Genomic DNA, 14,294 nt, shown 5'->3' with positions numbered 1-14,294 from the left:
TCGGCCTTTTGACTTTTTCCAAGTGATATAGAACAAATCTTTTTATTAAGGGGATTTGTTCTGTGAAGTCTGGATTCAGTCAAAGGGCTGCACTTGAGGACCTAGAGGGTCACACGTGTCCTTGAGGTGGCAGGTTCCCCACCTCTGTAGACTGAACATCTCCAGTCCCCAAGGGGGCAGACTGGCCCACTGGACAGCTTCTCTGTTAGACTCTTGAGGGAGTTTAGATAACACAACTTCATTTTGTCCCAAGTACATGAAAAATAGAAAAGTGACTGCCATTTAAAGAGAATCTGAGGCCTTGTTGATGTGACATCATCTATATAGCAACAAGAAACATGGAGTGATGGACAGAAAACAACATAAGGAATTGGGTAGCTTAGGTCTTAATGCCAGTTTTATTACTAAGTAGCCTGCATGACCTTGGGGAAATCATTTCAGCTCTATTTACCTCAGTTTCCTCATGACCTCATTTGAAATTTTCTTAGCAAAGATACTGGAGACATTCATCATTTTCTTCTCCAGCTCATTTTACAGATGAGGAAACTGAGGCAAATAGGGTGAAGTGACTTGTCCAGCGTCACACAGCTAGTAAGTGTCTGAGGCTGTATCTGAACTCCTGAAGATGAGTTTTCCTGACTCCAGGCCTGGTGCTCTATCCACTATGGCGCCCATTAGCTGTTCCCATTAGTCAAACAGAGATAAGATTACATCACTTTGCAAATATTAAAGTGTTATATAAAAGCTTTCTATTAACTGTTGCTATTGTCATCATATCATTATCACCACCATCATCATCATTATATCTGCCCTCTATATCTGACCAGCTCTTCTGTGTATAGGCAGCACAAGTAGATAGAGCCCTGGCTTCAAATTCAGCCTTAGGTAATATTCCATGCTTACGATTTCTCTCCTCCCTACTCTCAACCCAAACTTACCTGGTCTGTGATTCCTTTGCTCAGAAACCTATTTTCTAACTTGACAACTTGTTAATTAAAAAGAAAAGAAGCCACACCAATGCTGATTATAATGGAAAACACTAACCCCCAGTACTTATTCCCTCCCATATAATGGGAATTTTAAGAAGGACTGCCTGGACACATTGTCTTAAACCTAGGGCTAATAACTCTAGGGGTGGGGGTTACAGTTAAGTATTGCAGTGGACAGAGTGCCAGGACCAGAGTCAGGAAGGTTCATCTTCCTGGCATCAGACACTTATAAGCTATGTGACCCTGGGCATGCCACTTAACCCTGTTTGCCTCAGTTTCCTCATCTGTAAAATGAGCTGAAGAAGGAAATGGCAAATCACTCCAGTATCTCTGTCAAGAAAATCCCAAATGGGTCATGCATGAAGAGTTAGACATGACTGAGGTGCCTGAACAGTAACAACCTCATTGAATCAAACATTGGCTGAGGCTGTGATGACAAAGATGTTACCAAATTGGAGGTAAAGAAGGAGGGGTGGCCCAGAAGAAGGGAAAGAAATAATTTCATTTAATCTCTGTGGTCTGGGATTCATTTTATGGTCCTTTTCTGAACTATTTCAAATTCTTCCTGTTTTTAACATTTATTTAAACTTTATTTAAATAACTTAAAGTTATTATATTAAACTCTATTTAAATAACTTAAAGTTATCATATAAGACTTTATTTAGATAACTTAAACAGGCATTTATTATGTGCATGGGACTCTACTTTGTGCTAAGGATACAAATTCAGATGTCAAACTGTGCCTGCCCTCAAGAAGCTTGCATTCTATGGTCAGGATACAACAAACTATTACAGAATCACAAAGGCCACTTCTTATCTCTCCTTTCCCTTCCTTAGGTGGTAATATTGTCAATAACAATAAGGATCAACAACAATAATATATAGGACTTCCAAGTTTCCAAGAAATGTCACATTCACAATTTGCTTAGTTCTTCGAAGCAAGTCTGGGTGCTAGGAACTAGGATATCATTATCCCCATTTGGGAGATTTGGAAACTGAGACGCAGAGCAGGCAAATCTTTCATCTAGGATTCAACAGTCCGTGTGAAGAGGTGAGATTTGAACCCAGGTCTTTCTTGACTTCAAATTCCATCCTAGCACCCTTGGATGAGATAATCTTAAAGGTCCCTTCCAGCTCAAAAGTATGTCGTGGGATTTAGAAGTACACATCTGGATTTTCATTCAACAATTCTGGTCCCATCTCCTCTTTCTTCTGCCGCCACCTTGTGTCCTTTTGTGGAATAACAAATAAGCCACTGAAACGGGCTATTTGGCCACATTCTTCCCCCTGCTTTTGTCAGGAGAGATCATAGATCAAATATGGATCTGGAGCTGAAAGGAAACTCGTCTGACATTTAGGTCGAATCCCTCTTTTACAGACGAGGAACCTGAGGCCAGTGACATTAAGTTGATTGCTGGAGTAGTCCATTCACACAGGTAGTAAGCATCAGAAGTGTGATTTGAACCTGGCTCCAGAGACAGGGATCTTTCTAGTGTACGGGGACTGAGTCATTAACCTCCTTAAAGGATCCTCTTGTCCTTGTTCTTTTAACCCTCCTCATTGTGATCAAGAGATATTGAGTAAATTTATGATCCATCAGGGCAGACAGAGATCTTCAGTGTCATTGAGTCCAATCCCTTCATTCTACAGAGAAGAAAACTGAGTTTCCGAGAGGAAATGGGATTCCACTAAGTTCACAAAGATCATCATTAGCACGGGGAGGCTGCAATATAGTTTAATCCTGGTTTCTGGTCTAGTGACCTTGCCAATAATAAATGCCTCTTTCTATTTAACAAGTATCTACTAAATGCCACCTCTGAGCCAGTCACCATATTGGGTTCTGGAATACACAGGAAAAAAAAAAGATAGTCTCTGTCCTTGGCTGGTCCACACACATGGTAAAAGTTATATTAAGGAATTTTTCAAGCCAGCCAGAACTTCATGTCAGAAAAGCTGAGTTTCTATCTTGCTCTAACATATGGACAGCTGGGTGGTGTGAGGGATAGAGCACCAAACTTGGAGTCAGGAAGACCTGTGGTCAAAGACACTTATTAGCTGTGTGACCCTGGGTAAGTCACTTAACACTGCTTGCCTCAGTTTTGTCACCTGTAAAATGGACTGGAGAAGGTACTGGAAAACCACTTCAGTATCTCTGTTCAGAAAACCCCAAATGGGGTCATGAGAGTCAGACACGATTGAAGCGACTGAACAACAACCACACATTCCCAGACGAATATGGGAAGATCATGTCACCCCATCTGGGCCTCAGTTTCCTAACTGGTGAAATGTAGATGAGAAAACTTGTGCTAGCTAGTCACTCCTAAGATTATTGGGGGCTATCATACCAGTTGCCAAATCCTATCATTTCTATCCCCCTAATATCTCTCCAATGTCCCTTCTTTCTGCCCATGTCACAACCACCTTGGTTCAGGGGTGGGGAACCTGAAACCTCGAGGTCACATGTGGCCCTCTAGGTCTTCAAGTGCGGCCCTTTGACTGAATCCAAACTTCACAGAACAAGGTTGTTTGGATGTGACCTCGATGCTTCAGGTTCCTCACCCTTGGTTCAGGTGTCCATCACTTTCCTGGACTACTGTAGTTGACTTTTGCTTGGTCTCCCTTGTCTCAAATCTCTCCCCACTCCAATCCACCATCCCATAGATTTCAAAGTAATTTTCCTACAATGCATTTCTGATCATGTTACTCCCTCAATAAACTCCAGTTTATTCCTCTCGGCATTTAATATAAAGTTGCTTGTTATTTCAAGTCTTCCTCACCTTTCTGGTCTTCCTATATCTTATTTCTCTCCGTGCACGCTATAGTCCAGTCATATTGACTTACCTGTTGTATGGTACACATGACATTCAATCTCCTATCTCTACACCTTTGCACTGGCTGTCTCCTTTACATGACTGCCATGCTTCCCCTCTTGACCTTTGCCCCTTAGAATTCCCAACCTCCTTCAATTACCTTCTCCTTGGAGTCCTCTCCCAGTCCCCCCCACCCCAGCTTTTAACGCTTTCTCCTTTAAGGTGAACTTCCATCCTTGTATTTATCTTTTATCTGGTCTCTCCTAACTGAGTAAGTCAATGATGTCAAGGGGATGGAAGAGGCAAGGGAGAGGGTGTCCACAATGATTTGACAATGTCTGTATCCTGGCTACCCACCTAATGATACCATTCAATGAACCTAATGACTGTGTGTATTTATCTATTTATTTACATATTATCTTCTCCACTGGAATATAAGTTCCCCAAGGACAGGGGTTTTTCCTTTGTGTGTTTTTTTCTGGTAGATGCCAGCATTTCTCATAGGACTCTCTACATATTAAATGCTTAATAAGTATTTGGTGACTGATTGATTGATTGAAAGAAGGCAATGCACCTTGATAGAAAGCTAGCTAGGTTTGGAGTTAGAGGACATGGGTTTAAATTCCAACTCTACTATTTGACCTTAGGCAAGTTTCTTAATCTCTCTGAGTCTCAGTTTCCTTATCTGTAAAATTAGGGGGTTGTGTTAGATGACTCTAAGGTTCCTTCCAGCACTTAATCTGTGATACTACACCCTAAACAATTAGGCAAATACACAAGTGAGACAGATAGGAACAAGTCAATCAATAAACCAAGAATGGACCAAGTCAAAATATTGCTATCAAATTCTTGAAAGGATGGTGTTATGGGATGGATCCCTAGGTTACAGATACAGTCATTGTAGACCTTTTCGTCCCTATTCCATTAGTTTTTAAAATCATAGTGTAATTCACGAGGAAGAATAAAAAAGCGAAGAAATGAAGAATGTCAGACCTGGGAGGTATTTTAGAACGTGGAATGGAGCATCCCCCTATATTAATGTACTCATTCAATGCCATACCAATCAAATTGCCAAAGAATTATTTTGTAGAGCTAGAAAAGTAGTAACAAAATTCATCTGGAAGAACCAAAGGTCAAGAATATGAAGGGGATCAATGAAACAAAAATATGAAGGGAGGTAGCCTAGAAGTACCAGATTTCAAACTGTATTACAAAGAAGCAACCATCAAAACAATCTGGTTATGGCTAAGAAATAGAGTGAACTGAACTAAATACAATATCTGAATATGATCTGAGTAGGACAGCACACAGTGCTTTCCGCTATGGGTTCATATCTCTATTAAAGCAGCCTCAGTTGGCTGCTGCGTCACACTCATGTGTGGACTCATATTACAAATGAGGTCCACTGAAACCCTCAGATCTTTCTCACATAAATCATTGTCTGGTATGACTCTCCACTTCCCCTCACTGATCTTATATTTGTGAAATTAGTGTGTGTTTCATTGTCTGGTATTACTCTACCCCTCGCCTCACTGATCTTATATTTGTGAAATTATTGTGTGTGTGTGTGTTTTTTTTTTAACATATCAGGACCTGGCATTTTTCCATATTATATGTCATTTTATCAGATTGGGTCCATTATTGTCCGCCAAGGCAATTTCTGGACTCTGACTCTATCATCTAGCATATTACTAAATCCCTCCCAGCTTTGTGTCATCTAAAATCTTATCAACATTGTATCTATGTTTTAACTGAAGTCATTGATAAGAATGTTGGACAGCACAGAGCAAAGAACAGATATCTGTGGCACTCCACTGGAGATTTCCTTTCAAGGTGATGTCAACTCATTAATGACTGACTACTTTTTGAGTGTGGTCACTCAATGAATTCATAAGTTTTATTTTACTGGATTAGAGTTCACATCTCTATATTCTATACACAAAAGGTGTATAGAATATTGTTTCGAAAAGAAGAACAATTACTCCAGGGTCCTGGAGTGCTTTGTGCAGCTAGGTGGTGTAGTAGATAGAGCACTGGAGTCAGAGAGACCTGAGCTCAAAACCAGAATCAGACACGTACTAGCTGTGTGACCCTGGGCAAGTCACTTAACTTCTGTTTGCCTCAGTTTCCTCACCTGTAAAATGAAGATAATAATAGCACCCGCCTCCCAGGGTTGTCATGAGAGTCAAATGAGATGATAATTGCTTAACACGATATCTGGCACATAGTAGGTTCTTAACAAATATTAACTATTACTATTATTGCCAGGTCATATTACCTGTCCAGCATTCCTCTGATTCACTAGGTCCCAGGTCCCAGCTAAGGATTCACGACTCTTGAATAATGGAACCACATAAAACCTTGTTCTGGAAGCAAGTTTTTGTCATTTTGTGATGTGTATTTTGGGGGAGAAATTTCAACTTCACCAAAGCTCAGGAGAGATACTTAGGCTTAGAAGGGACCTCAGGGATCATCTGGTTCAGTCTCTTTGTTTTTACAGATGAAGAAACTGAGACCCAGAGAGGCTAAGTGCCTTATATATAATTACACAGTCAGCAAATGTCAGAGCTGGAATTTGAACCAGATCTTATGGTCATAGGATCATAATAATACAGCTGGAGGGGACCTCTCCCTGACAAATGAGTCAACTTAAATCCAGAAGGGCTAGACTGATTTGGAGAAGTATCAGAGGTAGGATTCGAACCCCGGTCCATAGCCACTGCTTTTCCTACTGTACTACAATGACTCCTTCTGGGAGTTAAACATTCAATAAGTTCAATTTAACAAATAGGCATTGAGCACCTACTATGTGCAGGTTTTTTACTAGCTGCTAAGGGGGAGACAAGATGTCCTAGGTACTTCTCCGAGACTACAAGTTGCAGTGGAGCTGCTGCCCTGAATTTGTGGAGATGTTTCTACATTGGGAGTTCCTGATGCTGTATAATTATATACACACATGATATGATTATCCATGCTGGCCTCAGAGAGGTAGGACCTAGTGCATAGAGTCAGCCTTGGAATAAGAAATATCTAGCTGTAGGTCGTGACTCAGATGCTCTCTAAATGAACACAGTCAGATAACTTCATTTCTCAGTGCTGCAGTAAAGAAAGCCTTGAAGACTGCGACTTGCAGGACAGGGTCCAATTTGCATAAATCAAGGGAACTTATTTTTCGGGAGTTCCCTATGCTCAGAAAATCATCTGTCAAGTCCAATGGGTGGAGCTCTGGACCTGGAGTCAGGAAAACAAGTTCAAATCCTTCCCCCAGGAACTTACTAGCTGTGGTCTTTGGGTAAGTCACAACTTCTGTCTGCCACAGTTTCCTCATCTGTAAAATGGGGATACTAATGGCATTCATCCTCCAGGGACGACATTTGTAAAGTGTTTTGCAAACCTTAAAATTCTATTTAAATTCTTGTTGTTGTTGAATTGTTTCAGTCATGTGTGACTCTCCATGACCCCATTTGGGGTTTTCTTGCCAGAGATACTGGAGTATTTTGCCATTCCCTTCTCCATCTCGTCTTACAGATGAGGCAAACAGGGTGAAGTGCCCAGGGTCACTCAACTAGTAAGTGTCTGAGCACAGATTTGAACTCAGGTCTTCCTGACTTCAGGCTCTGTGCTCTATCCACTGCACCACCTAGCTGCCCATAGTTAAATGCTAATTATTATTATTTTTAATGATGTTACAGAAGATTTCTGGAAGTTCAGAAGGAGGTAACACACATTGCATATAAGCTTCCTAGTTCTGTGAAACAGAGAATTTAAGTGGAATTTTCCCTAAATACCTTTGTGATGAACAATTTGTCTCTTTAATACCACATCTATACTTTGCCTTCAGGTCCCAAGGCCACCAAGGAAGCATCTGTCTCAATTACCTAAGGTGACCACTAGATGGCACTAATATTCTTTTCTAAGACTCATTGGGGCTTCTCCTTATTGGAACATGGGATTGGCTGAATGTCCCCTCTGCTGTCCATGACATTTCCCTTCCAACAAGCTTCAGATGCAATGATGGTTATTAGTGTAAAGAATCAACAGCTCCCCAACTCCAGGCACCCCAAAGCCTTAAGTCAACTCAGCTTGGATGGCTTCATAGCATTAGACGGAAAGGACCTCCAAATCACAAGTGTGATAGCCTCAGAATCAGAGGATTTAGAGCTGGGGGCTGAGGATAGACGGGACATCAGAGACCATCTAGTTCAATGGTTTCATTTTACAAATGAGGAAATAGAGGTATGTTCCTTTAAGCAATTTTTAAAATTGTATTTTATTTTTAATTTATGGAATAAAACAAGCATTTCCATAACAGTACAATAAAAAGATGATTGCACATGAAACAGCAAATCTTCTCTATAGAACTTGCTATTCTTTTCAAATATACAACAAAATTATCATGTAAATGTCTTTTTCCTCCTTTTTTTATTTCTTCCTCATCCCACCCCCTCCCTAGAGAAGGCTACCTTTAGATACAAATAGGGGTGTGTGTGTAAAATTATTCCATACATACTTCTATTCATCAGTTCTTTCTGCAGATAGCATCATTTAGGCAGTTTATGAACATACATCTTCTTTTTAAGTAAATATTAATCACTTCCTACCAGTCTGCCCTTTGATGAATCACTTTACCAGTCTGGGTCTTAGTTCCCTTCACTATAAAATGAGGGGGTTGGGTTCAATGGCCTCTAAGACCTCTTCTAGTCTTAAACAATTATCTACAAGTCTCTGGAGTTCAGTTCTTTCCTCTGTTAAGTGAGGGAGTTTGACTAGATGGCCTCCAGCTTTGGTCTTAATGGCTCCACAGCTGGCATCCACTGCACCAGGATTGCCTCCCTGAGCCTCAGTTTCCTTTGCTGTAAAATAAAGAAATCAAGCTAGATTTCTCCCACGGTCCCTTCCAGCTCTTAATCTATGATGATGATTTAGATTAGCATCTAAAACATCTTAATGCAGCTTTTTTCATGCCCTTTTAATAACTACAATAATTGAAATTGGTTTATGTAGTATTTTAAATGCTTTACATATATTATCTCATATGAACGTCACAATAACTCTCCAAGTGCTACAGGTATTATTATCCTCATTTAATAGATGAGGGGACTGAGGCTTTAAAAGTTTGTCACTTGTCCATGGTCTCACAACTAACAAGTATCAGAGGCAGGATTTGAACTTGGGTTTTTCAGAATTCAAGTTGAGTGCTTTAAGCGATATAGAAAGACAGAAAATTTAACTCACAGTTAGTTATCTGTGTATGTTATACTTTAGCAGACTGACAACTTCATGATAACAATATATGTCTTGGCCCCTCCTATGACCACAGATAGTACATGTGTATTAGGGCAGCTAGGTGAGGCAGATAGAGTGCCTAGCATGGGATCAGGAAGACTCATCTTCCTAAGCTCAAATCTGGCCCATTAGATGTTTACTGGCTGTGTGACCCTGAGCAAGTCAATTAACATTGTTTGCCTCAGTTCCTCATTTGCAAAATGAACTGGAGAAGCTAATGGCAAACTACTCCAATATCTTTGCCAAGAACACCCTAAATGGGGTCACAAAGTGTCAGACATGACTGAAAATGACTAAACAAAGTGCATTGAACATAGAGACAGAGTACATGACATTTAGTGCTAATAGGGCTGAAAATGACATCAGAGACCATCTAGGCCAACCCACCAGTTTTACAGAGGAGGAAACTGAGGCTCAGGAGAGGAAGTGACTTTCCCAAAGCCACATAGGCAATAGTGAAGATTTGACTGTCATTTATAGAATCATAGAATCACAGACTATTAGGACTGGAAGGCACCTCAGAGGGCATCTAGTCCCACCCTTTCATTTTGCAATGGAAGATATTGAGGCCCAGGAAGGATAATTAATTTAAACAAGGTCACACATATAGTCAGCGGGGAGAATTGGTCCCAGTGTTCTTATCACTGTACCATGATGTTGGGGCAGGGGAGATCATGCAGGATTAGAGCAATCAAGGAAGACTTGATGGAGAAAGTAGGACCCGCTATGAATCCTGAAGGATTCACAGGATTGGGAAAAGCAGAGAGGAGTGGCCAAAGCAGCCCAAGTTTTGAAGTTGGCCTCTGAGGCCATCTTGTCCAACCTCTTCATTTTATGCAAGAGGAAGCAAAGTAAGACGGCTTGCAGATAGAAGGCAGTGGAGGGACGATTTGAACACTGATTCTCTGACTATGAATGCAGCCATCTTTATATCATGCCATCCTGTTTGAAGGTAGGTGGTTGGGGTCTGAAATGGGCATAGGTGTTGGGGGAAGGAGAGAGTAAAAAGAGATCATTAAAGGGGGCTGATGGGAAGCTGTCCTGGTGTAAAGGGTGGACTTCTGTTGAGGTGTGGTGAGAAATAAGGTTTGAGAGGTAGGATGAACCAGATGGTGGAGAGCCTTGAGTGCCTGGCTGCAGAGTTTGATTAATTCTAAATTTAGCTTAGAGGTTCTTCGCTTTACCACTTAAAAACTATGTGGCCATAGGTAAATCACTTTACCAGTTGGGTCACTGTTTTCTCATCCAGAAAATGAGGAAATTGAATTATATTGGAAAAAATACAGGCTTCTCTTGGTAAGAAGAGGTATTGTGGTATAGTAGGAAGAATTCTGGACAGGAAGTCAGGAAGATCTGAGTGCAAATTCTGCCTTAGCCATGTACTGGCTGTGTGACCTTAGGGAAGTCACTTAACCTCTCTGATCCCCAGTTTCCTCTTCTATAAAATGAAGGGGTTGGATTCAATGACCTCTAAAATCTCGTTCTTTGCTAAATCTGTGATACCACAGTGTAGGCACTCCTAGCATTAACCAAGATGGTTAAAGTCACTAGGATTAATGTCAATGGGAATCATTAGACTTCCCCTTTGAGTTGTAGGTTTTCTCTAAATTGCTATGGCTCCAAAATTCATCTCCCCAGACTTCTTCATGGTCAGGTTCTTTTCTCCATTTAACAAGGATGGTCCTTGGATGACAAGAGGTACTGTCGATTTCTAGTGTTATACTAAAAAGCCATTCCAGTCTGTAATTAGTTTTCCATAGGAATATCTCCCAAGAGCCTAGGGTTGCATTATGCTATGATGAAGCATCAGAGTGAGACATTAGTAGGGGAATTTTAATATTAGACTAAGAAAAGCATTTAGTGAGGGACGACTGCTGGAAAAATGCTTTCGAGACCAATATCACACACTTTTGTAGTCTTCATGGATAGGGGTTATCAGTGTCACTGCTTTCATGCCTGATGGATATGAAAAGGTTTCCAATGTGCTTTGGACATGCCGAAGATACTGAAGCCTGGAGGTTGGATTGAAAGAAATATTTTCCATTCTATGTTGCAGTGCCATGGTTCCCAAGAACCATCCAAGAGCTCGATAGATTTGCCAACCAGATTCTTAGCTATGGGGCCGAACTGGATGCAGATCACCCGGTAAGTTGAGCATATCCCTCTCTTCCTTCTTTCCTCATTCCCTTCCTCCCCCTATCCTTTCTTTCTTCCTTTCTCCTTTCCTTCCTTCTTTCCTTCCTTTTCTTCCTTCTTTCCATCTAAGCTTTATCTCTTTGTGCCATTCCTTCTTCATTTGTAAAATGAGAAGGTTCAACTTTCCATCACTAACAAATACTTTCTCTTTGAAAGGATTCTGACTCAGAGAAGTACTATAAAGTGAATGATATAGGTGCTTGAGGAGATGGGTGTCACCAAAAAGAAAGGGGGTTAACAGACTCTCTGGCAACCCCAAGTATTTTCCTCTTAAGAGAGAGCAGCCCCAGAAGGCTTGGGTTCAAATCCTGACCCTACCAATTACTACTTCCCAAGATTTACTTCTTTGGACCTCATTTTTTCCACTTGTAAAGTGAAAAGGTTAGACTCTATGATCTCTAAGGTCCTTTTCAACTCGAAATCTATAATTCAATGAAATCCAGAAGCTCATATATGTCTCTAGGATATGGAGACCCATCAACAAGGAACAGAGTTGCCTTGAGTATTTTGAGACTTGAGTGTGATATATGTGTATTGGTTCAAATGCGCCATGTCTCTTATAAATATATTGTTAACCTATTTGCTGATATATCTATAAGCAGAAGGAATTATTTCAGAATATCAGAGTTGGAAGGGATCTCAGAGGTCAGTCAATGAGCCAGTTGGCATTTAAGCCCCCCAAATGTGGCAGGCACTGAAGACATAGGTAAAGGAATCAATCCTACAATTTATCTATCTAGATAGTTTTATTTTATTGAGGGACACAAAAGGCACATAAACAAGCATATGCAAAATAAAAATCAGATAGTTTTAGGGGAGAGGGCCCTAGCTGCTTAATCTGGTATTCGTAATCTATTGAGAGATGTCAGGGGTCCATGAATTTGAACAGGAAAAATAACTTCTTTATTTTTACTGACTTCTAAGTGAAATTTAGGCAGCTAAGTGATGCTACAGTGGATAGGGTACTGGGCCTGGAATCAGGAAGAGTCCTCTTCCTGGGTTCAAATCCAGCCTCAGATATTAGCTGTGCAACCCTGTACAAATCCTTGTTCCTGTCTGCCTCAGTTTCCTCATCTGTACAACGAGCTGGAGAAGGGAATGGCAAACCACTCCAGTATCTTTGCCAAGAAAACCCCAAATGGGGTCACAAGACTTGGATATGGCTGAAATGGCTAAGCAACAAAATGAAATTTAATAACTGCCTTCTTATTTAAAAACATTATTCTGAGAAAGAGGTCCATCCATTTCACCATATCTGTCCATGGCACAAAAAAGGTTCAGAACTCTGGATGTAGAAGGTGGGAACTGAGTCAAGTTTTTGTTTGTTTTCATTCCTTTATTTTCAAATTGATTAAAACACTTAAAAAACCCAACCTCCTTTGTTCTGACTGCTTCCAGGTTCCTTAACATTTACTTAAGTAAGCAAAAGTCATGTTTCTCTCATCCAACAGAGGGAAACAACTTGGAGAAGGGGAAAAATGCTTAAGTCAGCCCTGAAAATGAGTCTAGAAACTCAGTTTTTTTCATTTATGGTCACAGTCTGGTGATGAGCCTCCAAGTGCGTCATTAGCTCAGGGAATGCATAGGACCCCCCCAACATAGCTTTCCTAGGATGCCTTATCTCTAGACAGGCTCCTCACATATACTCAGAATGTTATGTGGATCAGAGTTGGTGCAGTAACAGACAAAGGGCCAGTGGGACAGTAGTCAATAAGCATTTATTATGCACCTACTATATATGAGGCACTGTACTAAGCACCAGGATTACAAAGAAAGGCAAAAGACTTTTTATGCTCTCAAGGAACTCATTCCACTGGAAGAGACAACATGCAAATGACTGTGTACAGATAAGCCACAGACGAGAGAAATTGGGGGCACTGAACAGAGGGAAGGAGTTAAGACCAGGAAAGGTGTCTCATAGAAGGCGAGACATCAACAGAGACATCTCCAGGCATGGGGGACAGCCAATGCAAAGGCTGGGAGCTGGGAGTGTGAGGAATAGCAAGGTCACTCTGCCCTGATCCTAGGTTCTTTACCCAGTGGCCAATGGCAAAGTTGATGCTTCTTCTCCAGGCAAGGACTAAAAGGAGAACAGCTAAGGGGGAGAATTCTTACTAGTCACTGAGCATCACAGGCACCTTTCAGTCAACTCAGTAAGGAGGTTCTCTACCCTTCAATCTGCATGGCATTCTTGATGGGGGAGAAAACCATGAGCCAATCCAAACCTTGTCTTGATTCGATATATTTGATAGATCAATCACTATTTATTAGACACCCACTATGTGCTGGGTACTGCCTAAGTTTTAGAGCTAGAAGGGCCCTTGGAGTTTAGCCAATCCAATGCCTCTCTTCATTTTTTATGTGAGAAAAACATGGCCCAGAGAGAGGAAGGAACCTGCTTGTCCAAGCTCATTCAAAACTGTTACTCCATCCAGTATCATCCAAATCCTGTCCTTCCTCTATTTCTTCACATGTAAAAATGAAAGGGTTGGGCATGAAGGCCTATGAAGTCCTTTTCAGCCCTGGAGTGATGTTCCTACAATCTTTTCTTCCACTATGCTGCATGATTAGTCTGAATCCCAACTCTTATCTGGGATACACTTTTGCTTCTGGTTCCCAGCTCCCCTAAATACTTCAGTTTGTTGCTCATCTCACACTCTAATTCTCTAGATTCTAAAGTTTAGAATATCCTTCCTCATCTGTTGGGGGCAATTGGAGAATTGTCAAGGACCCCTAGGCCATACTTTCCTCTGGTTACCTTCATGTTACCCAGGGTACAGATGTGGTCAGTTGTAAATCTGGCTGGCCTTTCTTTAAAAAACATCCCCACGAGCATCTCTGACTTCCCTGGCCTCTAAGGACCATGAATATTTTATTGCAAAAAATTAAATTTATCAGGTACACTGATTCCCTCCACAAAGAGTAGGCATCAGGCTCATGGTGTTCCTGTGATTTGTTTAAGTCAGTGTATCAGCAATGCCATATTCACAATGCCTATAGAGATTACAAATAT

General features: G+C 41.0%; 1 protein-coding gene across 1 annotated transcript in view; it reads left to right on the top strand.

Moving 5' to 3' along the window:
• The window catches only part of PAH (phenylalanine hydroxylase), a 73,423-nt gene that overhangs the window by 22,179 nt on the left and 36,950 nt on the right, over positions 1 to 14,294 (top strand). Inside the window, exon 4 of the mRNA XM_069099362.1 lies at positions 11,142 to 11,230. Coding sequence (XP_068955463.1) covers positions 11,142 to 11,230 — 89 coding nt within the window. The remainder of the gene's footprint in view (positions 1 to 11,141; positions 11,231 to 14,294) is intronic.

Source organism: Petaurus breviceps, unplaced genomic scaffold, assembly GCF_028583685.1.
Source record: "Petaurus breviceps papuanus isolate PSGF00001 unplaced genomic scaffold, PetGlider_PUasm1.0 379, whole genome shotgun sequence".
Lineage (NCBI taxonomy): Eukaryota > Metazoa > Chordata > Mammalia > Diprotodontia > Petauridae > Petaurus > Petaurus breviceps.
Note: the sequence above shows the minus strand (reverse complement) of the source record. Positions and strands in the feature narration are given on the sequence as shown.